The sequence below is a fragment of the Oncorhynchus tshawytscha genome, linkage group LG01 (assembly GCF_018296145.1).
Source record: "Oncorhynchus tshawytscha isolate Ot180627B linkage group LG01, Otsh_v2.0, whole genome shotgun sequence".
In the NCBI taxonomy this organism is placed as follows: domain Eukaryota; kingdom Metazoa; phylum Chordata; class Actinopteri; order Salmoniformes; family Salmonidae; genus Oncorhynchus; species Oncorhynchus tshawytscha.
The window spans coordinates 1,254,551-1,282,085 of record NC_056429.1 but is presented as its reverse complement, the minus strand read 5'-3'; the positions used below and the strand labels follow the sequence as shown (position 1 = coordinate 1,282,085).

At 43.1% G+C, this 27,535-nt stretch overlaps 1 protein-coding gene across 2 annotated transcripts in view; it reads left to right on the top strand.

Annotated features, from left to right (window-relative positions):
* Positions 1-27,535, top strand: part of stra6 (signaling receptor and transporter of retinol STRA6) — a 106,196-nt gene that overhangs the window by 54,080 nt on the left and 24,581 nt on the right. For both annotated transcript variants that reach the window (XM_042328897.1, XM_042328669.1), the window contains 9 exons: positions 226-302; positions 420-481; positions 3,487-3,649; positions 5,426-5,501; positions 7,769-7,902; positions 14,962-15,079; positions 15,859-15,960; positions 19,607-19,770; positions 25,097-25,231. In XM_042328897.1, the coding sequence (XP_042184831.1) occupies positions 226-302; positions 420-481; positions 3,487-3,649; positions 5,426-5,501; positions 7,769-7,902; positions 14,962-15,079; positions 15,859-15,960; positions 19,607-19,770; positions 25,097-25,231 (1,031 nt within the window). The remainder of the gene's footprint in view (positions 1-225; positions 303-419; positions 482-3,486; positions 3,650-5,425; positions 5,502-7,768; positions 7,903-14,961; positions 15,080-15,858; positions 15,961-19,606; positions 19,771-25,096; positions 25,232-27,535) is intronic.

The following is a 27,535-nucleotide window of genomic DNA, read 5'->3' as shown; positions in this document are numbered from 1 at the left end:
CACAACTGTGGGAAGCATTAGAGTCAACATGGACCAGCATCCCTGTGGAAGGCTTTGGACACCTTGTAGAGTCAACATGGGCCAGCATCCCTGTGGAAGGCTTTGGACACCTTGTACAGTCCATGTCCAGTACTAATTGAGGTTGTTCAACTCAATATCAGGAAGGTGTTCTTAATGAATGTTTTGTACGCTCAGTGTAAGTAACCTGTCTGTCTCTTCCCTCAGTACAAGCACAGAGAAGCCCACACTGGTGGAGAGGATAACTGATGCTGTGAAGTCCTACATCTACATACCAGAGGAAGGTAACTCTATATATATATATATACTATAACTACATGTATATAATGTATATAATGTATTAGCAGCCTACATTTACTGTCTAAATCCTGCAGGAGTTTTTCCTTTCTTTTCACCAACAGTTTTCCGGTTTCCCCTGAAGCTGGCGATATCTGGAGTAGTGTCATTTACCGCTCTTTACCAGGTACTAATGTGTTACCCTAAACTACATCATTGTATTAGTCTAACCTACGTCATTGTATTAGTCTAGCCTACATCATTGTATTAGTCTAACCTACATCATTGTATTAGTCTAGCCTACGTCATTGTATTAGTCTAGCCTACGTCATTGTATTAGTCTAACCTACATCATTGTATTAGTCTAACCTACGTCATTGTATTAGTCTAGCCTACGTCATTTTATTAGTCTAACCTACACCATTTTATTAGTCTAACCTACATCATTGTATTAGTCTAACCTACATCATTGTATTAGTCTAGCCTACGTCATTGTATTAGTCTAACCTACGTCATTTTATTAGTCTAACCTACATCATTGTATTAGTCTAATCTACATCATTGTATTAGTCTAATCTACGTCATTGTATTAGTCTAGCCTACATCATTGTATTAGTCTAATCTACGTCATTGTATTAGTCTAACCTACATCATTGTATTAGTCTAGCCTACATCATTGTATTAGTCTAATCTACGTCATTGTATAAAACTAACCTACATCATTGTATACAACTAACCTACATCATTGCATTAGTCTGAGCTACATCATTGTATAAAACTAACCTACATCATTGCATAAAACTAACCTACATCATTGTATTAGTCTAACCTACATCATTGTATAAAGCTAACCTACATCATTGTATTAGTCTAACCTACATCATTGCATTAGTCTGACCTACATCATTGTATAAAACTAACCTACATCATTGCATAAAATGAACCTACATCATTGTATTAGTCTAACCTACATCATTCTATAAAACTAACCTACATCATTGTATTACTCTAATCTACATCATTGCATTAGTCTAACCTACATCATTGTATAAAACTAACCTACATCATTGTATTAGTCTAACCTACATAATTTTATAACTCTAACCTACATCAATATATAACTCAATATATAACTCTAACCTACATCATTGTATTAGTCTAACCTACATCAATATATAACTCTAACCTACATCATTGTATTAGTCTAACCTACATCATTTTATAACTCTAACCTATATAATATTGTTAGTTTAATCTATATAACGTTATAACTCTAACCTACATAATTATATTAGTCTAACCTATATAATTTATTACCCTAACCTACATCATGTATTAGCCTAACCTACATCATTGTATAACTCTAATCTACATAATATTATAAGTCTAATCTACATCATTGTATTAATCATTGTATTAGTATAATCTACATAATATTATAACTCTAATCTACATCATTTTATTACTCTAATCTACATCATTGTATTACTATTGGGGTGTCAGGGTAGCCTAGTGGTTAGAGCGTTGGACTAGTAACCGGAAGGTTGCAAGTTCGAACCCCCGAGCTGACAAGGTACAAATCTGTCGTTCTGCCCCTGAACAGTCAATTAACCCACTGTTCCTAGGCCGTCATTGAAAATAAGAATTTGTTCTTAACTGACTTGCCTGGTCAAATTAAAATTATATATATATAAAAAATTGTATTAGTCTAACCTACATAATTTTATAACTCTAAGCTACATCATATTATAAGTCTAATCTACATCATTGGTTTAGTCTAACCTACATCATATTATAACTCTAATCTACATAATTGTATTACTCTAACCTACATCATTGTATTACTAACCTACACCATTGTATTAGTCTAACCTATATCAATATATAACTCTAACCTACATCATTGTATTAGTCTAACCTACATCATTGAATTAGTCTAACCTACGTCATTGTATTAGTCTAACCTACATCATTTTATAACTCTAAGCTATATAATATTGTTAGTCTAATCTGCATAGTGTTATAACTCTAACCTACATAATTCTATTAGTCTAACCTATATAATTTATTACCCTAACCTACATCATGTATTAGCCTAACCTACATCATTTTATAACTCTAATCTACATCATTTTATTACTCTAACCTACATCATATTATAAATCTAATCTACATCATTGTATTAGTCTAACCTACATCATATTATAACTCTAAGCTACCTCATTTTATTACTCTAACCTACATCATTGTATTACCAACCTACATCAATTTTTTGGTCTAACCTACATCATTTAACTAGTCTAACCTACATAATTTTACTAGTCTAACCTCCATCATTGTATTAGTCTAACCTACATCATTTTATAACTCTAATCTACATCATTTTATTACTCTAACCTACATCATTGTTTTACTAACCTACATCAATGTTTTTGTCTAACCTACATCATTGTATTAGTCTAACCTACATCATTGTATTAGTCTAACCTACATCAATATATAACTATAACCTACATCATTGTATTAGTCTAACCTACATCATTGTATTAGTCTAACCTACGTCATTGTATTAGTCTAACCTACATCATTTTATAACTCTAACCTATATAATATTGTTAGTCTAATCTACATAATGTTATAACTCTAACCTACATAATTATATTAGTCTAACCTATATAATTTATTACCCTAACCTACATCATGTATTAGCCTAACGTACATCATTTTATAACTCTAATCTACATCATATTATAAGTCTAATCTACATCATTGTATTAGTCTAACCTACATAACATTATAACTCTAATCTATATCATTTTATAACTCTAACCTACATCATTGTATTACTAACCTACATAAAAAAATTTGTCTAACCTACATCATTTTACTAGTCTAACCTACATCATTTTACTAGTCTAACATACATCATTTTATTACTAACTTACATCATTTTGTCAGGATTTTATTATTTTAAACTGAATCAATTTAGTAGTATTGTATTAGTCTAACCTAATTTAGTAGTCTATCAGATTATTATGATAGGTACTAATCTAGTAGTCTATTAGATTATTATGATTGGTACTGTACAGGTACTAGTCTAGTACTCCAACCTCCTGTAATATCAACAACATGGTGATAGTGTAGCAGCTCTGTTTTGTATTTCCTGCATTCACTGTACTTCCTGTTACCCAGATGGCTTTGGTGTTTGTGGCCAGCGTGGTGCCGACGCTCCAGATTGTCCGTCAAGGCATCAATGAAGACATCGCCTTTCTACTGGCCGGTTTCAACATCATATTATCAGAGGACAGGGCCGAAGTGGTCCGGATAGTGGTCTATTACATGTGGTGTGTAGAAGGTGAGTTAGGACAGTGGTCTACTACATGTGGTGTGTAGAAGGTGAGTTAGGACAGTGGTCTACCACATGTGGTGTGTAGAAGGTGAGTTAGGACAGTGGTCTACCACATGTGGTGTGTAGAAGGTATTATGAGTTAGGACAGTGGTCTACCACATGTGGTGTGTAGAAGGTGAGTTAGGACAGTGGTCTACTACATGTGGTGTGTAGAAGGTGAGTTAGGACAGTGGTCTACTACATGTGGTGTGTAGAAGGTGAGTTAGGACAGTGGTCTACTACATGTTGTTAGAAGGTGAGTTAGGACAGTGGTCTACTCACATGTGGTGTGTAGAAGGTGAGTTAGGACAGTGGTCTACTACATGTGGTGTGTAGAAGGTGAGTTAGGACAGTGGTCTACTACATGTGGTGTGTAGAAGGTGAGTTAGGACAGTGGTCTACTACATGTGGTGTGTAGAAGGTGAGTTAGGACAGTGGTCTACTCAGATGTATTGTGTAGAAGGTGAGTTAGGACAGTGGTCTATCATGTGGTGTGTAGAAGGTGAGTTAGGACAGTGGTCTACTACATGTGGTGTGTAGAAGGTGAGTTAGGACAGTGGTCTACTACATGTGGTGTGTAGAAGGTGAGTTAGGACATGGTCTACTACATGTGGTGTGTAGAAGGTGAGTTAGGACAGTGGTCTACTACATGTGGTGTGTAGAAGGTGAGTTAGGACAGTGGTCTACTACATGTGGTGTGTAGAAGGTGAGTTAGGACAGTGGTCTACTACATGTGGTGTGTAGAAGGTGAGTTAGGACAGTGGTCTACTACATGTGGTGTGTAGAAGGTGAGTTAGGACAGTGGTCTACTACATGTGGTGTGTAAGGTGAGTTAGGACAGTGGTCTACTACATGTGGTGTGTAGAAGGTGAGTTAGGACAGTGGTCTACTACATGTGGTGTGTAGAAGGTGAGTTAGGACAGTGGTCTACTACATGTGGTGTGTAGAAGGTGAGTTAGGACAGTGGTCTACTACATGTGGTGTGTAGAAGGTGAGTTAGGACAGTGGTCTACTACATGTGGTGTGTAGAAGGTGAGTTAGGACAGTGGTCTACTACATGTGGTGTGTAGAAGGTGAGTTAGGACAGTTGTCTACTACATGTGGTGTGTAGAAGGTGAGTTAGGACAGTGGTCTACTACATGTGGTGTGTAGAAGGTGAGTTAGGACAGTGGTCTACTACATGTGGTGTGTAGAAGGTGAGTTAGGACAGTGGTCTACTACATGTGGTGTGTAGAAGGTGAGTTAGGACAGTGGTCTACTACATGTGGTGTGTAGAAGGTGAGTTAGGACAGTGGTCTACTACATGTGGTGTGTAGAAGGTGAGTTAGGACAGTGGTCTACTACATGTGGTGTGTAGAAGGTGAGTTAGGACAGTGGTCTACCACATGTGGTGTGTAGAAGGTGAGTTAGGACAGTGGTCTACTACATGTGGTGTGTAGAAGGTGAGTTAGGACAGTGGTCTACTACATGTGGTGTGTAGAAGGTGAGTTAGGACAGTGGTCTACTACATGTGGTGTGTAGAAGGTGAGTTAGGACAGTGGTCTACTACATGTGGTGTGTAGAAGGTGAGTTAGGACAGTGGTCTACTACATGTGGAACTGCTGAACTGTATCATGATGTTTTACATGGGATCGTGTTCGAATCAGCAGATGTCAGAAAGTGATGGATGTGTTCTTTTAATGTGAACCTGTCCTGGGAAATGTATTTGACCTCTGTGGTAACATGTCCTGTGTGTGTTGGCAGTGTGCTACCTCTCTGCGATGACCCTGTCCTGCTCAGTGAACCTGGTCATGCTCATGAGGTCCATGGTCCTGCACCGGTGAGCATGAGCCCTACACACACACCACTCCTCTGTTTCCTTCTATATATCCCTCTCTCTCTCTCTCTCTCTCTTTCTCTCTGTCTCTCTGTCTCTCTCTCTCTCTCTCTCTGTCTCTCTGTCTCACTCTCTCTGTCTCTCTGTCTCTCTCTGTCTCTCTGTCTCTAACTCTCTCTCTCTGTCTCTCTCTCTGTCTCTCTCTCTCTGTCTCACTCTTTCTGTCTCTCTCTCTCTCTCTCTCTCTCTCTCTCTCTCTCTCTCTCTCTCCCTCTCTCTCTCCCTCTCTCTCTCTCCCTCTCTCTCTCTCTCTCTCTCTCTCTCTGTCTCTCTCTCTCTCTCTCTCTCTCTCTGTCTCTCTCTCTCTCTCTCTCTCTCTCTCTGTCTCACTCTTTCTGTCTCTATCTCTCTCTCTCCCTCTCTCTCTATCTCTCTCTCCCTCTCTCTCTCTCTCCTCTCTCTCTCTCCCTCTCTGTCTCTCTCTCTCTCTCTCTCTCTCTCAATTCAATTCAATTCAATTCAATTCAATTCAAGGGGCTTTATTGGCATGGGAAACATGTGTTAACATTGCCAAAGCAAGTGAGGTAGATAATATATAAAGTGAAATAAACAATAAAAATTAACAGTAAACATTACACACAGAAGTTTCAAAACAATAAAGACATTACAAATGTCATATGATATATACAGTGTTTTAACAATGTACAAATGGTAAAGGACACAAGATAAAATAAATAAGCATAAATATGGGTTGTATTTACAATGTTGTGTGTTCTTCACTGGTTGCCCTTTTCTTGTGGCAACAGGTCACAAATCTTGCTGCTGTGATGGCACACTGTGGAATTTCACCCAGTAGATATGGGAGTTTTTCTAAATTGGATTTGTTTTCGAATTCTTTGTGGATCTGTGTAATCTGAGGGAAATATGTCTCTCTAATATGGTCATACATTGGGCAGGATGTTAGGAAGTGCAGCTCTGTTTCCACCTCATTTTGTGGGCAGTGTGCACATAGCCTGTCTTCTCTTGAGAGCCATGTCTGCCTACGGCGGCCTTTCTCAATAGCAAGGCTATGCTCACTGAGTCTGTACATAGTCAAAGCTTTACTTAATTTTGGGTCAGTCACAGTGGTCAGGTATTCTGCCGCTGTGTCCTCTCTGTGTAGGGCCAAATAGCATTCTAGTTTGCTCTGTTTTTTTGTTAATTCTTTCCAATGTGTCAAGTAATTATCTTTTTGTTTTCTCATGATTTGGTTGGGTCTAATTGTGCTGCTGTCCTGGGGCTCTGTAGGGTGTGTTTTTGTTTGTGAACAGAGCCCCAGGACCAGCTTGCTTAGGGGACTCTTCTCCAGGTTCATCTCTCTGTAGGTGATGGCTTTGTTGTGGTTATAGAATTTAACGGCTCTTTTCTGGATTTTGATAATTAGTGGGTATCGGCCTAATTCTGCTCTGCATTATTTGGTGTTCTACGTTGTACACGGAGGATATTTTTGCAGAATTTTGCGTGCAGAGTCTCAATTTGGTGTTTGTCCCATTTTGTGAAGTCTTGGTTGGTGAGCGGACCCCAGACCTCACAACCATAAAGGGCAATGGGCTCTATGACTGATTCAAGTATTTTTAGCCAAATCCTAATTAGTATGTTGAAATTTATGTTCCTTTTGATGGCATAGAATGCCCTTCTTGCCTAGTCTCTCAGATCGTTCACAGCTTTGTGGAAGTTACCTGTGGCGCTCTCTCTCTCGTTCTCAGCCCCATGTCTGAGACCAGATTACCACATCACCACGTCTCCACACTCCTCTCTTCCTCTTGTCACCCACTGTCCTATGTCTGTCTTTTACACAATGAACACATTTCACATATTGTAATGGTTTGATTAGGAGAATGAGTCCGTCTACTTATTGCAGTCACACAGATACAGAAAAAGCCATTACGATAAGAAATGACAATTAGGCCAGTATGCTAGAGATAATGACATATTAAAAGTAATGGGATTTTAAATCGAATTGCATGAAGGTAATTTAATGTTCCAAAGTCGCACATTCATTTAGCCCTGCTGTGTGTGTGTGTGTGTGTGTGTGTGTGTGTGTGTGTGTGTGTGTGTGTGTGTGTGTGTGTGTGTGTGTGTGTGTGTGTGTGTGTGTGTGTGTGTGTGTGTGTGTGTGTGTGTGTGTGTGTGTGTGTGTGTGTGCGTGCGTGCGTGTGTGTGTGTGTGTGTGTGTGTGTGTGTGTGTGTGTGTGTAGAGCTGTTATAACCCTCCTATAACTGTTTTACAGGTCTAACCTAAAGGGGCTGTATAGAGGAGACATCTATAGTGTATATAACTGCCAGAGGAGTATCAGACCATCTCGTCCTGCCCTGGTCTGCTGGATGGGATTCACCAGCTTCCAGGCTGCTCACATCTGCTTAGGTAAAACACCTGCTGAGGTAAAACACCTGCTGACACATTATGTACCTGACCTCACACCTGCTCAGGTAAAACACCTGCTCAGGTAAAAACTAACCTGCTCACACATTATGTACCTGACCTCACACCTGCTCAGATAAAACACCTGCTCAGGTAAAACACCTGCTCAGATAAAAGTCCTGCTCAGGTACAACTACTGCTCAGGTAAAACACCTGCTCAGGTAAAAGTCCTGCTCAGGTACAACTACTGCTCAGGTAAAACACCTGCTCAGGTAAAAGTCCTGCTCAGGTACAACTACTGCTCAGGTAAAACACCTGCTCAGGTACAACTACTGCTCAGGTACAACTACTGCTCAGGTAAAACACCTGCTCAGGTAAAAGTCCTGCTCAGGTACAACTACTGCTCAGGTAAAACACCTGCTCAGGTAAAATTCCTGCTCAGGTACAACTACTGCTCAGGTAAAACACCTGCTCAGGTAAAAGTCCTGCTCAGGTACAACTACTGCTCAGGTAAAACACCTGCTCAGGTAAAACACCTGCTCAGGTAAAACTCCTGCTCAGGTACAACTACTGCTCAGGTGAAACGCCTGCTCAGGTTAAACGCCTGCTCAGGTTAAACACCTGCTCAGGTAAAACACCTGCTCAGGTAAAAGTCCTGCTCAGGTAAAACTCCTGCTCAGGTTAAACGCCTGCTCAGGTACAGGACAAAAACTCATCCTGTAGTTTGGGGCCGTGGCAAAGGGCAAGAGCAAAGACATGCTGTAGTTATTTTAACTTAGATGTTAAGTCCCCAATATGATGTTGACATTGTGTTGTCCAAAGTGCTGTGTGAATGCCGTAGAGTCCTGTGCCTTATGACGCCACAAAGCCCCATCTGTCTGATCTGTGCCTTATGACGCCACAAAGCCCCATCTGTCTGATCTGTGCCTTATGACGCCCCATCTGTCTGAAAGCCCCAGGTCTGATCTGTGCCTTATGACAAAAACCCCATCTGTAGATCTGTGCCTTATGACGCCACAAAGCCCCATCTGTCTTATTCTGTGCCTTATGACGCCACAAAGCCCCATCTGATGTGATCTGTGCCTTATGACGCCAAAAGCCCCATCTGTCTGATCTGTGCCTTATGACGCCACAAAGCCCCATCTGTCTGATCTGTGCCTTATGACGCCACAAAGCCCCATCTGTCTGATCTGTGCCTTATGATCTGTCTGATCTGTGCCTTATGACAAAGCCCCATCTGTCTGATCTGTGCCTTATGACGCCACAAAGCCCCATCTGTCTGATCTGTGCCTTATGACGCCACAAAGCCCCATCTGTCTGATCTGTGCCTTATGACGCCACAAAGCCCCATCTGTCTGATCTGTGCCTTATGAAAAAGCCCCATCTGTCTGATCTGTGCCTTATGACGCCACAAAGCCCCATCTGTCTGATCTGTGCCTTATGACGCCACAAAGCCCCATCTGTCTGATCTGTGCCTTATGACGCCACAAAGCCCCATCTGTCTGATCTGTGCCTTATGACGCCACAAAGCCCCATCTGTCTGATCTGTGCCTTATGACGCCACAAAGCCCCATCTGTCTGATCTGTGCCTTATGACGCCACAAAGCCCCATCTGTCTGATCTGTGCCTTATGACGCCACAAAGCCCCATCTGTCTGATCTGTGCCTTATCTGTCTGATCTGTGCCTTATGACGCCACAAAGCCCCATCTGTCTGATCTGTGCCTTATGACGCCACAAAGCCCCATCTGTCTGATCTGTGCCTTATGACGCCACAAAGCCCCATCTGTCTGATCTGTGCCTTATGACGCCACAAAGCCCCATCTGTCTGATCTGTGCCTTATGACGCCACAAAGCCCCATCTGTCTGATCTGTGCCTTATGACGCCACAAAGCCCCATCTGTCTGATCTGTGCCTTATGACGCCACAAAGCCCCATCTGTCTGATCTGTGCCTTATGACGCCACAAAGACCCATCTGTCTGATCTGTGCCTTATGACGCCACAAAGCCCCATCTGTCTGATCTGTGCCTTATGACGCCACAAAGCCCCATCTGTCTGATCTGTGCCTTATTTCCAAGAAGAGCTGACTTGAAGTATCAGGTTTCAGACAGAACATGTTCATATGGAGTGACATGAAACATTTTCTGGCCTTTGCAGACAATTCATTTTCTCTCCCTCTGAGCAAGTGAGCCCACGTTGGGAAATAACAAAATAACAGTGACAGACTAGTGAGCCCACCTTGGGGAAATAACTAAATAACAGTGACAGACTAGTGAGCCCACGTTGGGAAATAACAAAATAACAGTGCCAGACTAGTGAGCCCACCTTGGGGAAATAACTAAATAACAGTGACAGACTAGTGAGCCCACGTTGGGAAATAACAAAATAACAGTGACAGACTAGTGAGCCCACCTTGGGGAAATAACTAAATAACAGTGCCAGACTAGTGAGCCCACGTTGGGAAATAACAAAATAACAGTGACAGACTAGTGAGCCCACCTTGGGGAAATAACTAAATAACAGTGACAGACTAGTGAGCCCACGTTGGGAAATAACTAAATAACAGTGACAGACTAGTGAGCCCACCTTGGGGAAATAACTAAATAACAGTGACAGACTAGTGAGCCCACGTTGGGAAATAACAAAATAACAGTGAGAGACTAGTGAGCCCACCTTGGGGAAATAACAGTGACAGAATAGTGAGCCCACCTTGGGAAATAACAGTGACAGACTAGTGAGCCCACCTTGGGGAAATAACTAAATAACAGTGACAGACTAGTGGGCCAACCTTGGGAAATAACTAAATAACAGTGACAGACTAGTGAGCCCACCTTGGGAAATAACTAAATAACAGTGACAGACTAGTGGGCCAACCTTGGGAAATAACTAAATAACAGTGAGAGACTAGTGAGCCCACCTTGGGGAAATAACAGTGACAGAATAGTGAGCCCACCTTGGGAAATAACAGTGACAGACTAGTGAGCCCACCTTGGGGAAATAACTAAATAACAGTGAGAGACTAGTGAGCCCACCTTGGGGAAATAACAGTGACAGACTAGTGAGCCCACCTTGGGGAAATAACAAAATAACAGTGACAGACTAGTGAGCCCACCTTGGGAAATAACAGTGAGAGACTAGTGAGCCCACCTTGGGAAATAACTAAATAACAGTGACAGACTAGTGGGCCAACCTTGGGGAAATAACAGTGACAGACTAGTGAGCCCACCTTGGGGAAATAACAGTGACAGAATAGTGAGCCCACCTTGGGAAATAACAGTGACAGACTAGTGAGCCCACCTTGGGAAATAACAGTGAGAGACTAGTGAGCCCACCTTGGGAAATAACAGTGACAGACTAGTGAGCCCACCTTGGGGAAATAACAGTGACAGACTAGTGAGCCCACCTTGGGGAAATAACAGTGACAGACTAGTGAGCCCACCTTGGGGAAATAACAGTGACAGACTAGTGGGCCAACCTTGGGAAATGACTAAATAACAGTGAGAGACTGGTGAGCCCACCTTGGGGAAATAACAGTGACAGACTAGTGGGCCAACCTTGGGAAATGACTAAATAACAGTGAGAGACTGGTGAGCCCACCTTGGGGAAATAACAGTGAGAGACTAGTGAGCCCACCTTGGGAAAATAACAGTGACAGACTAGTGGGCCAACCTTGGGAAATGACTAAATAACAGTGAGAGACTGGTGAGCCCACCTTGGGGAAATAACAGTGACAGACTAGTGAGCCCACCTTGGGGAAATAACAGTGACAGACTAGTGAGCCCACCTTGGGGAAATAACAGTGACAGACTAGTGAGCCCACCTTGGGGAAATAACTAAATAACAGTGACAGAATAGTGAGCCCACCTTGGGGAAATAACAGTGACAGACTAGTGAGCCCACCTTGGGAAATAACAGTGAGAGACTAGTGAGCCCACCTTGGGGAAATAACAGTGAGAGACTAGTGAGCCCACCTTGGGAAATAACAGTGACAGACTAGTGAGCCCACCTTGGGGAAATAACTAAATAACAGTGACAGAATAGTGAGCCCACCTTGGGGAAATAACAGTGACAGACTAGTGAGCCCACCTTGGGAAATAACAGTGACAGACTAGTGAGCCCACCTTGGGAAATAACAGTGAGAGACTAGTGAGCCCACCTTGGGGAAATAACAGTGACAGACTAGTGAGCCCACCTTGGGGAAATAACTAAATAACAGTGACAGAATAGTGAGCCCACCTTGGGGAAATAACAGTGACAGACTAGTGAGCCCACCTTGGGAAATAACAGTGACAGACTAGTGAGCCCACCTTGGGAAATAACAGTGAGAGACTAGTGAGCCCACCTTGGGGAAATAACAGTGACAGACTAGTGAGCCCACTTTGGGAAATAACAGTGACAGACTAGTGAGCCCACCTTGGGAAATAACAGTGACAGACTTGTGAGCCAACCTTGGGAAATAACTAAATAACAGTGACAGACTAGTGAGCCCACCTTGGGGAAATAACTAAATAACAGTGACAGAATAGTGAGCCCACGTTGGGAAATAACAGTGAGAGACTAGTGAGCCCACCTTGGGAAACAACCGTAGACCACTTGTAACCACGCCAGCCCAGGACCTCCACATCCGACATCTTCACCTGTGGGATCATCTGAGACCAGCCACCTGGACAGCTCAATAATCTGTGGGTTTGCACAACCGCAGACCTTCTGCACAAACTGATAGAAACTATTTCAGTGAAGCTCATCTGCGTTTTTGTTGTCCTCACCAGTCAATCACATTATTGTTACCGTGGTGACGGGGGGGAAAACAAGAGACATAAACCAATAGCAGTGCAGAGAGACAGGGTGGTAACCAATCACATTGCTCTTGACCTGACTGTAGTTCAGCGTCATGACCAAGTTCAGTGGGGAAATGCTCACCTTCAATGGCCACTGGCCTCGCTGGAGAAATGTGCTCTTCAAGGATGAAACCCGGTTTCAACTGTACCGGGTAGATGGCAGACAGTGTGTATTGCGCCGTGTGGGCGAGATGTTTGTTGATGTCAACGTTGTGAACAGAGTGTCCCATGGTGATGGTGGGGTTATGGTATGGGCAGGCAGAAGCTACGGACAACGAACACAATTGCATTTTATCAATGGCAATTTGAGTGCACAGAGATAGCGTGACGAGATCCTTTTGGCCCATTGTCGGGCCATTCATCTGCTGCCATCACCTCATGTTTCAGCATGACAATACTCGGCCCCATGTCGCAAAGGTTCTGTACACAATTCCTGGAAACTGAAAATCTCCCAGTTTTTTCCGAACTTGCAACCATTGGGTTGCAAGATGTTTGTGCTCTTCACCCCAACCAAGCACCCATCTGCCTGTTGTAACCATCTGCCTGTTGTAACCATCTGCCTGTTGTAACCATCTGCCTGTTGTAACCATCTGCCTGTTGTAACCATCTGCCTGTTGTAACCATCTGCCTGTTGTAACCATCTGCCTGTCTGCCTGTTGTACCAAACGTAACGTATACTACTAACGTATACTACTAACGTATACTACACGGAACAAAAATAAACGCAACATGTGAAGTGTTGTTCCTATGTTTCTGCTGAAATGAAAGATCCGAGAAATGTTCCATACGCACAAAAAGCTTATTTCTCAAAAGTTTGTGCACAAATGTGTTTCCATCGCTGTTAGTGAACATTGCTCCTTTGCCAAGATAATCCATCCCCTTTACAGGTGTGGCATATCAAGAAGCTAATTAAACAGCCTGATCATTACACAGGTAGATCTTGTGCTGGGGACAATAAAATGCCACTCTAAAATGTGCAGTTTTGTCACACAACTCAATGCTACAGATGTCTCAAGTTGATGGGGTGTGTAATTGGCATGCTTACTGCAGGAATGTCCACCAAATCTGTTGCCGTAAATTGCCTCCAACGTTGTTTTAGAATTTGGCAGTACGTCTGACAGGCCTCACAACCACAGACCACGTACGTGTAAGGCGTTGTGTTGGCGAGCGGTTTGCTGACGTCAATGTTATGAACAGAGTGCCCCATGGTGGGATTATGGTATCTATGGGCAGGCATAAGCTATGGACAACGAACACCATTGCATTTTATCGATGGCAATTTGAATACACAGAGATGCCGTGATGAGATCCTGAGCCCCATTCATCTGTCACCATCACCTCATGTTTCAGCTTGATAATGCACTGCCCCATGTCCCAAGGATCTGTATACTATTCCTGGAAGCTGAAAATGTCCCAGTTCTTCCATGGCCTGCATACTCACCAGACATGCCACCCATTGAGCATGTTTGGGATGCTCTAGATCGACTTGTACGACAGCGTGTTCCAGTACCCAGCAACTTTTCATAGCCATTGAAGAGGAGTGGGACAACATCCCGCAGGCCACAATCAACATCCTGATCAACTCTATGCGAAGGAGATTTGTTGTGCTGCATGAGGCTATTGGTGGTCACACCAGATCCTGACTGGTTTTCTGATCCACGCCCTACCTTATTTTAAGGTATCTGTGACCAACAGATGCATATCTGTATTCCCAGTCATGTGAAATCCATAGATTATGACCTAATGAATTTATTTAAAATGAGTGATATCCTAATTTGAACTGTGACTCAATCAAATCTGAAATTGTAGCACGTTGCGTTCAAATTCTGTCTCCTCCGAGATCCTTCATTTTGGGGTCACATTCTGTCTTCACTGAGATCCCAAGGGCTCCCGAGTAGCGCAGGCACTGCATCTAAGGCACTGCATCTAAGTTCTAGAGATGTCATTACAGACACCCTGGTTCGATTCCAGGCTGTATCACAAGTTAGATAGGGCGGCACACAATTTAACACACCCAGTGTCGTCTGGGTTTGGCCGGTGTAGGCCGCTATTGTAAATAAGAATTTGTTCTTCACTGACTTGCCAAGTTAAATACAATTTAAAAATCCTTCATTTCAGGGTCACATTCTGTCTTCACTGACATCCTTCATTTTAATGTTACATTCTGTCTTCACCTATGGGGTTGTACTGCGTATTGGGTATAAAATGCTTAAACATCTCTCCAGGTATGCTAATCCAGACCATAGTGTTCTTCCTGTGTCTGCTGATCGCTGTGTTCCTCATCATCATCCCCATCTTCCACGGACAGAACCTCATGCTCTTCAAGGTCCTGGGGAACATGTGGTGAGTCCACAGACACTGTAGACAGAACCTCATGCTCTTCAAGGTCCTGTGGAACACATGGTAAATCCACATACACTATAGACAGAACCTCATGTTCTTCAAGGTCCTGGGGAACATGAGACAGAACCTCATGCTCTTCAAGGTCCTGGGGAACACGTGATGAGTCCACAGACACTATAGACAGAACCTCATGCTCTTCAAGGCCCTGGGGAACATGTGGTGAGTGGAGCTTCTCAGAGACTATACCCTACATTTCCCAATGGCACTACATGATGAAACGCTTAAGTACTGCTTACGAATGGGTTATGTATGGATTATGTATGGTTTATGTAATGTATGGATTATGTATGGGTTATGTATGGATTATGCATGGGTTATCTATGGGTTATGTATGGGTTATGTATGGGTTATGTATGGGTTATGTATGGATTATGTATGGGTTATATATGGGTTATGTATGGATTATGTATGGATTATGTATGGATTATGTATGGGTTATGTATGGGTTATGTATGGATTATGTATGGGTTATGTTTGGTTATGTATGGGTTATGTTTGGATAATGTATGGTTATGTATGGTTTATGTTTGGATTATGTATGGATAATGTATGGACTATGTATGGGTTATGTGTGGGTTATGTATGGGTTAAGTATGGTTTATGTTTGGATTATGTTTGGATTATGTATGGATAATGTATGGGTTATGTATGGGTTATGTATGGGTTATAATGTGGTTACCTTTCAAATATAATGTATCCCCTTCATTTCTTCTCCTCAGGCCGTTCTGGTTGATGCTGTTCTCAGTTGTAGTGGTCCAACATGTCACCACCAGGTTCTGCTTCATTAAGAAGTCTGCAGGGACACGGGACCTCCACAACAGGTATGTACACTAGTGTGTTCTGTAGATTGACTGTGTTGTTAGGTATGATCTGGTCTCTCATTCTAGTTCTAGGATGTATCGTAGGTAGATAGGTTGTACATTCTCTCAAATAACTGACATAGTTACCCTGATCTCGCGAACTTACATGAATGTTTCGTTGCTTGCGAGGCCTATCAGTTAAATGTGATAATCATGTTCAGATGGACATTAGTTTCTTATTGGTGCCAGGTGTAGACAGGGTAGACATTAGTTTCTTATTGGTGCCAGGTGTAGACATTAGTTTGTTATTGGTTCCAGGTGTAGACATTAGTTTCTTATTGGTGCCAGGTGTAGACATTAGTTTGTTATTGGTTCCAGGTGTAGACATTAGTTTCTTATTGGTGCCAGGTGTAGACATTAGTTTCTTATTGGTGCCAGGTGTAGACATTAGTTTCTTATTGGTGCCAGGTGTAGACAGGGTAGACATTCGTTTCTTATTGGTGCCAGGTGTAGACATTAGTTTCTTATTGGTTCCAGGTGTAGACATTAGTTTCTTATTGGTTCCAGGTGTAGATATTAGTTTGTTATTGGTTCCAGGCGTAGACATTAGTTTCTTATTGGTGCCAGGTGTAGACATTAGTTTGTTATTGGTTCCAGGTGTAGACATTAGTTTCTTATTGGTGCCAGGTGTAGACATTCATTTCTTATTGGTTCCAGGTGTAGACATTAGTTTGTTATTGGTTCCAGGTGTAGACATTCGTTTCTTATTGGTGCCAGGTGTAGACATTAGTTTGTTATTGGTTCCAGGTGTAGACATTAGTTTCTTATTGGTTCCAGGTGTAGACATTAGTTTGTTATTGGTTCCAGGTGTAGACATTAGTTTCTTATTGGTGCCAGGTGTAGACATTAGTTTCTTATTGGTGCCAGGTGTAGACATTCATTTCTTATTGGTTCCAGGTGTAGACAGGGTAGACATTAGTTTCTTATTGGTGCCAGGTGTAGACAGGGTAGACATTAGTTTCTTATTGGTTCCAGGTATAGACATTAGTTTCTTATTGGTGCCAGGTGTAGACAGGGTAGACATTAGTTTCTTATTGGTTCCAGGTATAGACATTAGTTTCTTATTGGTGCCAGGCTAGACATTAGTTTGTTATTGGTTCCAGGTGTAGACATTAGTTTCTTATTGGTGCCAGGTGTAGACATTAGTTTGTTACTGGTGCCAGATGTAGACATTAGTTTCTTATTGGTGCCAGGTGTAGACATTAGTTTCTTATTGGTTCCAGGTGTAGACATTAGTTTCTTATTGGTGCCAGGTGTAGACATTAGTTTCTTATTGGTTCCAGGTCTAGACATTAGTTTTTTATTGGTTCCAGGTGTAGACATTAGTTTCTTATTGGTTCCAGGTGTAGATATTAGTTTGTTATTGGTGCCAGGCTAGACATTAGTTTGTTATTGGTGCCAGGCTAGACATTAGTTTCTTATTGGTGCCAGGTGTAGACATTAGTTTCTTATTGGTGCCAGGTGTAGACATTAGTTTCTTATTGGTGCCAGGTGTAGACATTAGTTTCTTATTGGTGCCAGGTGTAGACAGGGTAGACATTAGTTCCTTATTGGTGCCAGGTATAGACATTAGTTTCTTATTGGTGCCAGGTGTAGACATTAGTTTCTTATTGGTTCCAGGTGTAGACATTAGTTTCTTATTGGTTCCAGGTGTAGACAGGGTAGACATTAGTTTCTTATTGGTGCCAGGTGTAGACATTAGTTTCTTATTGGTTCCAGGTGTAGACAGGGTAGACATTAGTTTCTTATTGGTGCCAGGTATAGACATTAGTTTCTTATTGGTGCCAGGTGTAGACATTAGTTTCTTATTGGTTCCAGGCTAGACATTAGTTTCTTATTGGTTCCAGGTGTAGACAGGGTAGACATTAGTTTGTTATTGGTTCCAGGTGTAGACATTAGTTTCTTATTGGTGCCAGGCTAGACATTAGTTTGTTATTGGTGCCAGGTATAGACATTAGCTTCTTATTGGTGCCAGGCTAGACAATAGTTTCTTTTTGGTGCCAGGTGTAGACAGGGTAGACATTAGTGTCTTATTGGTGCCAGGTGTAGACATTAGTTTCTTATTGGTGCCAGGCTAGACATTAGTTTCTTATTGGTGCCAGGCTAGACATTAGTTTCTTATTGGTGCCAGGCTAGACATTAGTTTCTTATTGGTGCCAGGTGTAGACAGGCTAGACATTAGTTTCTTATTGGTGCCAGGTGTAGACATTAGTTTCTTATTGGTTCCAGGTGTAGACATTAGTTTCTTATTGGTTCCAGGTGTAGACATTAGTTTCTTATTGGTTCCAGGTGTAGACATTAGTTTGTTATTGGTTCCAGGTGTAGACATTAGTTTCTTATTGGTGCCAGGTGTAGACAGGCTAGACATTAGTTTCTTATTGGTGCCAGGTGTAGACATTAGTTTCTTATTGGTTTCAGGTGTAGACATTAGTTTCTTATTGGTTCCAGGTGTAGACATTAGTTTCTTATTGGTGCCAGGTGTAGACATTAGTTTCTTGTTGGTGCCAGGCTAGACATTAGTTTCTTATTGGTGCCAGGTGTAGACATTAGTTTCTTATTGGTTCCAGGTGTAGACATTAGTTTCTTATTGGTGCCAGGTGGAGACAGGCTAGACATTAGTTTCTTATTGGTGCCAGGTGTAGACATTAGTTTCTTATTGGTTCCAGGTGTAGACATTAGTTTCTTATTGGTGCCAGGCTAGACATTAGTTTCTTATTGGTGCCAGGTGTAGACATTAGTTTCTTATTGGTGCCAGGTGTAGACATTAGTTTCTTATTGGTGCCAGGTGTAGACATTAGTTTCTTATTGGTTCCAGGTGTAGACATTAGTTTCTTATTGGTTCCAGGTGTAGACATTAGTTTCTTATTGGTTCCAGGTGTAGACATTAGTTTGTTATTGGTTCCAGGTGTAGACATTAGTTTGTTATTGGTGCCAGGCTAGACATTAGTTTCTTATTGGTGCCAGGCTAGACATTAGTTTCTTATTGGTGCCAGGCTAGACATTAGTTTCTTATTGGTGCCAGGCTAGACATTAGTTTCTTATTGGTGCCAGGTGTAGACATTAGTTTCTTATTGGTGCCAGGTGTAGACATTAGTTTCTTATTGGTGCCAGGTGTAGACAGGGTAGACATTAGTTTCTTATTGGTGCCAGGCTAGACATTAGTTTCTTATTGGTTCCAGGTGTAGACATTAGTTTCTTATTGGTGCCAGGCTAGACATTAGTTTCTTATTGGTGCCAGGTGTAGACATTAGTTTCTTATTGGTGCCAGGTGTAGACATTAGTTTCTTATTGGTGCCAGGTGTAGACAGGGTAGACATTAGTTTCTTATTGGTGCCAGGTGTAGACATTAGTTTGTTATTGGTGCCAGGTGTAGACAGGCTAGACATTAGTTTCTTATTGGTTCCAGGTGTAGACATTAGTTTCTTATTGGTGCCAGGTGTAGACAGGGTAGACATTAGTTTCTTATTGGTGCCAGGTGTAGACATTAGGTTCTTATTGGTGCCAGGTGTAAACATTAGTTTCTTATTTGTTCCAGGTGTAAACATTAGTTTCTTATTGGTGGCAGGTACAGATAGGTTAGATTGTTGACTCTGTGTTTCTCTCCTAGGGGTAGTCTCTTCCTGCTGACCTACCTGTTGTTCCCGGTCAATGTTCTGATTGGTGTGGTGCTGGGAGTGTGGCGGCTGGTCATCACGGCCCTGTTCAATATCGTCCACCTGGGACGCATGGACATCAGCCTCCTCAACCGCAATGTAGAGGCCTTTGACCCCGGTGAGTCACTGGGACCCTTTGTGTTTATCTGGAGTTCACACAGGTGATCTAACCCATGTTCGGAAACAACCTCGGTCCCTGTCCAATCCTCTCAGACCTCCTACCCTCTAGTCTGGACGTGTCCCTGTCCAATTCTCTCAGATCTCCTACCCCCTGGTCTGGACTTGTACCTGTCCAATCCTCTCAGATCTCCTACCCTCTAGTCTGGATGTGTCCCTGTCCAATCCTCTCAGATCTCCTACCCCCTGGTCTGGACATGTACCTGTCCAATCCTCTCAGATCTCCTACCCCCTGGTCTGGACGTGTCCCTGTCCAATCCTCTCAGATCTCCTACCCCCTGGTCTGGACTTGTACCTGTCTAATCCTCTCAGAGCTCCACATGGGGAAAGGGGCTAGGGGTTGTTTCTGGACATAGCCTATTTAACTACTACATCTACATTCCTACTACTACATTACATTTCATTTCAGAAAGCCATTCTCGCATCTTGTTAGGATGTTTGGTACTACATTTATGGAATACTATATGAATCCTATAAATTGACATGGCCAATTTGAATCCAATCAATTAGCTTACCTTCTCAGTGATCAAATTATATTTCAACAAAATGTTTCAGGAATTCGTATCTGTTTCTCACTGCAGAAACGATTTCAGAACATTCTGAGCTGGTGGGTTTTGAAATCCACTTTCTTGTGCTGTCTGAGGTGGAATGACTCCAACCTCTTACAATTTCTCTGTAATTGAGCCTAACCCTGTAAGGTTAGTGTTTTAATGTGTGCAACCACTAAGAACCACAGGAGGTTGGTGGCAGATTCATTGGAGGAGGACTGGTTTGTGATAATGCCTGGAGCGGAATAGGTGGAACGGTATCAAGTACATCAAACACATGGTTTCCATGGTTTCCAGGTGTTTGATGCCGTTCCATTGGCTCCGTTCTGGCCGTTATTCTGAGCCGTCCTCCCCTCAGCAGCTTCCTGTGTTCACAACAGTCCACTAAAGGCATGGATAGATTTCACCACTTAGTGTTTACAATTCTCTAAAGAGAAGACATTGGATCTAGTTTCAGACACACAATTATATTATTTGAACCAATATGTAGGCTAATGGCAAGAAGTCATTTTCTCCCAGTTATTTTCACCCCCCCCCCGATGATACTCTCACCATAGTGTTAAGTAAAATGGACCAATTTACTCTGAATAAATGAATAAATGCATTTATAGAGTTCCCACTTTGAGGACAGAAATAGGGCTGTGTCCCAAATGGCACCCTATTCCCGTAATAGTGCACTACCTGTGACCAGGGCCCATCCCGTGGTTTTCTCCTCCACTTCACCATGCTGCAAGCAGAAACCTTATATCCGGATTCTCTAGTCTGTTAGACCGTTATCCCTATGCTTTGCCACAGCATTGTGATTGCAGTCCAATCTCAGAAATTGCTGCAGTTATGAGATGTCCCAAATAGCACACTATTTCTGATAGGGCTCTGGTCCAAAGTAGTGCACTACATAGGGAATAGGGTTCTATAGGGTTCGGGTCCAAAGTAGTGCACCACATAGGGAATAGGGTTCCATAGGGCTCTGGTCTAAAGTAGTGCACTATATAGGGAATAGGGTTCCATAGGGCTCTGGTCTAAAGTAGTGCACTATATAGGGAATAGGGTGCCATTAGGGACTCAGACCCAGTATTCAGACCTCTTGACTTCTTCCACATGTTGCTACATTAAAGCCTTATTCTAAAATGGATTAAATAAAACAAATTCGTCATCAATCTACAAATAATACCCCATGATGACATCACAATACCCCATAATGACATCACAATACCCCATGATGACAAGGTGAAAACAGGTTTTTAGATAATTTAGTTAATGTATTAAAAGTCAAAAACAGAAATGCCTTATATTCAGACCCTTTGCAATGAGACTGTAAACTGAGCTCAGGTGCATACTGTTTCCATTGATCATCCTTGAGATTTTTCTACAACTAGATTGGAGTACACCTGTGATAAATTCAATTGATTGGACATGATTTGGAAAGGCACACATCTGTTTATGTAAGGTACCACAGTTGACAGTGCATGCCAGAGCAAAAACCAAGCCATGAGGTGGAGGGAATTGTCTGAAGAGCTCTGAGACAGGATTGTGTCGAGGCACAGATCTGGGGAAAGGAGCCATAAAATGTCTGCAGCATTGAAGGTCCCCAAAAAAACAGTGACCTCCATCGTTCTTCAATGGAAGAAGTTCGGAACCACAAAGACTCTTCCTAGAGCTGGCCGCCCTGCAAAACTGAGCAATCGGGGGAGATGGGCCTTGGTCAGGGAGGTGTCCAAGAACCCGATGGTCACTCTGACAGTGCTTCAGAGTTCCTCTTTGGAGATGGGAGAACCTTCCAGAAGGACAACAATCTCTGCAGCACTCCACCAATTAGGCATTTATGATAGAAGGCACATGACAGCCCACTTGGAGTTTGCCAAAAGGCAACTAAAGACTCTCAGACGAGGAGAAACAAGATCTGATGAAACCAAGATTGAACTCTTTGGCCTGAATGCCAAGTGTCACGTCTGGAGGAAACCTGGCACCATCCCTACGGTGAAGCAAAGTGGTGGCAGCATCATGCTGTGGGGATGTTTTTCAGTGGCAGGGACTGGGAGACTAGTCAGGATCAACTCAAACACAAAGTCAGTTTGGATACACCTACTCATTCCAGGGTTTCTATTTATTTGTACTATTTTCTACATTGTAGAATAATAGTGAATACATCAACATTATGAAATAACACAAATGGAACCATGTAGTAACCAAAAAAGTGTTACTATTTTTATGTTATTTTACCAGGTAGGTTGACTGAGAACACATTCTCATTTTGAGCAACAACCTGGGGAATAGTGACAGGGGGGAGGAATGAGCCAATTGTATGCTGGGGATGATTAGGTGACCATGATGGTCAGATTTAGGAATTTAGCCAGGACCCCTTTACTCTAACCACAGAGAGTCAGGACACCAGGGTTAACACCCCTACTCTGACCACAGAGAGTCAGGACACCAGGGTTAACACCCCTACTCTGACCACAGAGAGTCAGGACACCAGGGTTAACACCCCTACTCTGACCACAGAGAGTCAGGACACCAGGGTTAACACCCCTACTCTGACCACAGAGAGTCAGGACACCCCTACTCTGACCACAGAGAGTCAGGACACCTTTACCCTAACCACAGAGAGTCAGGACACCAGGGTTAACACCCCTACTCTGACCACAGAGAGTCAGGACACCAGGGTTAACACCCCTACTCTGACCACAGAGAGTCAGGACACCAGGGTTAACACCCCTACTCTGACCACAGAGAGTCAGGACACCCCTACTCTGACCACAGAGAGTCAGGACACCTTTACTCTAACCACAGAGAGTCAGGACACCCCTACTCTGACCACAGAGAGTCGGGACACCCCTACTCTGACCACAGAGAGTCAGGACACCAGGGTTAACACCCCTACTCTGACACCCCTACTCTGACCACAGAGAGTCAGGACACCCCTACTCTGACCACAGAGAGTCAGGACACCAGGGTTAACACCCCTACTCTGACCACAGAGAGTCAGGACACCCCTACTCTGACCACAGAGAGTCAGGACACCTCTACTCTGACCACAGAGAGTCAGGACACCAGGGTTAACACCCCTACTCTGACCACAGAGAGTCAGGACACCCGTTTAACGTCCCATCTGAAAGACAGCACCCTACTAAAAGTGTGAAACAAATCAAAAGATTCTTCAAAGTAGCCACCCTCGACCCTCGACTTGATGACCCACCAAAAAAAACTTTCACTTGACTTTTTTTTTACCCTTCTAGCTCTGACTTTGATGAGTTTAATAGTTTAGTTTGTAATATTAGATATATTTCCTTTACTGAAGATGAATGTACTGACTATGACTGTGATATGTGGTTGTCCCACCTAGCTATCTGAAGATGAATGTACTGACTATGACTGATCCACCTAGCTACCTGAAGATGAATGTACTGACTATGACTGGTCCACCTAGCTATCTGAAGATGAATGTACTGACTATGACTGGTCCACCTAGCTATCTGAAGATGAATATACTGACTATGACTGGTCCACCTAGCTATCTGAAGATGAATATACTGACTATGACTGGTCCACCTAGCTATCTGAAGATGAATGTACTGACTATGACTGTGATATGTGGTTGTCCCACCTAGCTATCTGGAGATGAATGTACTGACTATGACTGTGATATGTGGTTGTCCCACCTAGCTATCTGAAGATGAATGAACTATAAGTAAGTTGCTCTTCATAAGAGCGTCTAATAAATAATTAAAATGGTGTTGGTGTTGTGGATGTTGTGTAGGAATAGCTTTGGAAAAAGACACAATTATTGTACAATATATTGGGTAACACTATGTAGCCTACATTATGCATTTATAACTGCTACAAATCAAATCAAATCAAATTTATTTATATAGCCCTTCGTACATACGCTGATATCTCAAAGTGCTGTACAGAAACCCAGCCTAAAACCCCAAACAGCAAGCAATGCAGGTGTAGAAGCACGGTGGCTAGGAAAAACTCCCTAGAAAGGCCAAAACCTAGGAAGAAACCTAGAGAGGAACAAGGCTATGAGGGGTGGCCAGTCCTCTCCTGGCTGTGCCGGGTGGAGATTATAACAGAACATGGCCAAGATGTTCAAATGTTCATAAATGTACAGCATGGTCGAATAATAATAAGGCAGAACAGTTGAAACTGGAGCAGCAGCACAGTCAGGTGGAAGTTGAAACTGGAGCAGCAGCATGGCCAGGTGGACTGGGGACAGCAAGGAGTCATCATGTCAGGTAGTCCTGGGGCATGGACCTAGGGCTCAGGTCCTCTGAGAGAGAGAAAGAAAGAGAGAAGGAGAGAATTAGAGAACGCACACTTAGATTCACACAGGACACCGAATAGGACAGGAGAAGTACTCCAGATATAACAAACTGACCCCAGCCCCCCGACACATAAACTACTGCAGCATAAATACTGGAGGCTGAGACAGGAGGGTTCAGGAGACATTGTGAATAAGGCGTTATGATATAACATCTGTTTTAGGCTTTGGAGGCAATCCTTGCAATAAGCAAATGTGTATAAGATGTAAAACTTTATTGTGTGCCCCAATTGTTGCATATGCATTCATAAAGCCTTTATAACGACTACATAAGACATTATAACATCGGGCACAGGCTTTCGATTGGAGAAAATCTTGATTCAACTCCAGTGTCTATTGCTTTAGCCCAGTGATTCTGAACTCCCTAACTCTCTGTCCTTGTGTCTCTCAAACAGCCTACCGTTGCTATGCTCACTATCTAAAGATTGAAGTGAGTCAGAGTCACCCGGTGATGAAGGCCTTCTGTGGGATGATGCTGCAGTGTGCCAGGCAAGACGGGGCCGAAAAGAAGGCAAGAGATGCAGAGGAAGGTGTGTACTAGTCTTGTAACCTACCTCTAGTGGTGTATACTAGTCCTGTAACCTACCTCTAGTGGTGGATACTAGTCCTGTATCCTACCTCTAGTTGTGGACACTAGTCCTGTAACCTACCTCTAGTGGTGGATACTAGTCCTGTAACCTACCTCTAGTGGTGGATACTAGTCCTGTAACCTACCTCTCGTGGTGGTGGATACTAGTCCTGTAACCTACCTCTCGTGGTGGTGGATACTAGTCCTGTAACCTACCTCTAGTGGTGGATACTAGTCCTGTAACCTACCTCTAGTGGTGGTGGATACTAGTCCTGTAACCTACCTCTAGTGGTGGTGGATACTAGTCCTGTAACCTACCTCTAGTGGTGGTGGATACTAGTCCTGTAACCTACCTCTAGTGGTGGATACTAGTCCTGTAACCTACCTCTAGTGGTGGTGGATACTAGTCCTGTAACCTACCTCTAGTGGTGGATACTAAGTCCTGTAACCTACCTCTAGTGGTGGATACTAGTCCTGTAACCTACCTCTAGTGGTGGTGGATACTAGTCCTGTAACCTACCTCTAGTGGTGGATACTAGTCCTGTAACCTACCTCTAGTGGTGGTGGATACTAGTCCTGTAACCTACCTCTAGTGGTGGTGGATACTAGTCCTGTAACCTACCTCTAGTGGTGGTGGATACTAGTCCTGTAACCTACCTCTAGTGGTGGATACTAGTCCTGTAACCTACCTCTAGTGGTGGTGGATACTAGTCCTGTAACCTACCTCTAGTGGTGGTGGATACTAGTCCTGTAACCTACCTCTAGTGGTGGTGGATACTAGTCCTGTAACCTACCTCTAGTGGTGGTGGATACTAGTCCTGTAACCTACCTCTGGTGGTGGATACTAGTCCTGTAACCTACCTCTAGTGGTGGTGGATACTAGTCCTGTAACCTACCTCTAGTGGTGGTGGATACTAGTCCTGTAACCTACCTCTAGTGGTGGTGGATACTAGTCCTGTAACCTACCTCTAGTGGTGGTGGATACTAGTCCTGTAACCTACCTCTAGTGGTGGTGGAACCTAGTGGTGGTGGATACTAGTCCTGTAACCTACCTCTAGTGGTGGATACTAGTCCTGTAACCTACCTCTAGTGGTGGTGGATACTAGTCCTGTAACCTACCTCTAGTGGTGGATACTAGTCCTGTAACCTACCTCTAGTGGTGGATACTAGTCCTGTAACCTACCTCTAGTGGTGGATACTAAGTCCTGTAACCTAACCTCTAGTGGTGGATACTAGTCCTGTAACCTACCTCTAGTGGTGGATACTAGTCCTGTAACCTACCTCTAGTGGTGGTGGATACTAGTCCTGTAACCTACCTCTAGTGGTGGATACTAGTCCTGTAACCTACCTCTAGTGGTGGTGGATACTAGTCCTGTAACCTACCTCTAGTGGTGGTGGATACTAGTCCTGTAACCTACCTCTAGTGGTGGTGGATACTAGTCCTGTAACCTACCTCTAGTGGTGGATACTAGTCCTGTAACCTACCTCTAGTGGTGGATACTAGTCCTGTAACCTACCTCTAGTGGTGGTGGATACTAGTCCTGTAACCTACCTCTAGTGGTGGTGGATACTAGTCCTGTAACCTACCTCTAGTGGTGGATACTAGTCCTGTAACCTACCTCTAGTGGTGGTGGATACTAGTCCTGTAACCTACCTCTAGTGGTGGTGGATACTAGTCCTGTAACCTACCTCTCTGGTGGTGGATACTAGTCCTGTAACCTACCTCTACTAGTGGTGGATACTAGTCCTGTAACCTACCTCTAGTGGTGGTGGATACTAGTCCTGTAACCTACCTCTAGTGGTGGTGGATACCCTGTAACCTACTAGTGGTGGTGGATACTAGTCCTGTAACCTACCTCTAGTGGTGGTGGATACTAGTCCTGTAACCTACCTCTAGTGGTGGATACTAGTCCTGTAACCTACCTCTAGTAGTGGTGGATAACCTACCTCTAGTGGTGGTGTCCTGTAACCTACCTCTAGTGGTGGATACTAGTCCTGTAACCTACCTCTAGTGGTGGTGGATACTAGTCCTGTAACCTACCTCTAGTGGTGGATACTAGTCCTGTAACCTACCTCTAGTGGTGGATACTAGTCCTGTAACCTACCTCTAGTGGTGGATGGATACTAGTCCTGTAACCTACCTCTAGTGGTGGTGGATACTAGTCCTGTAACCTACCTCTAGTGGTGGATACTAGTCCTGTAACCTACCTCTAGTGGTGGATACTAGTCCTGTAACCTACCTCCTGGTGGATACTAGTCCTGTAAC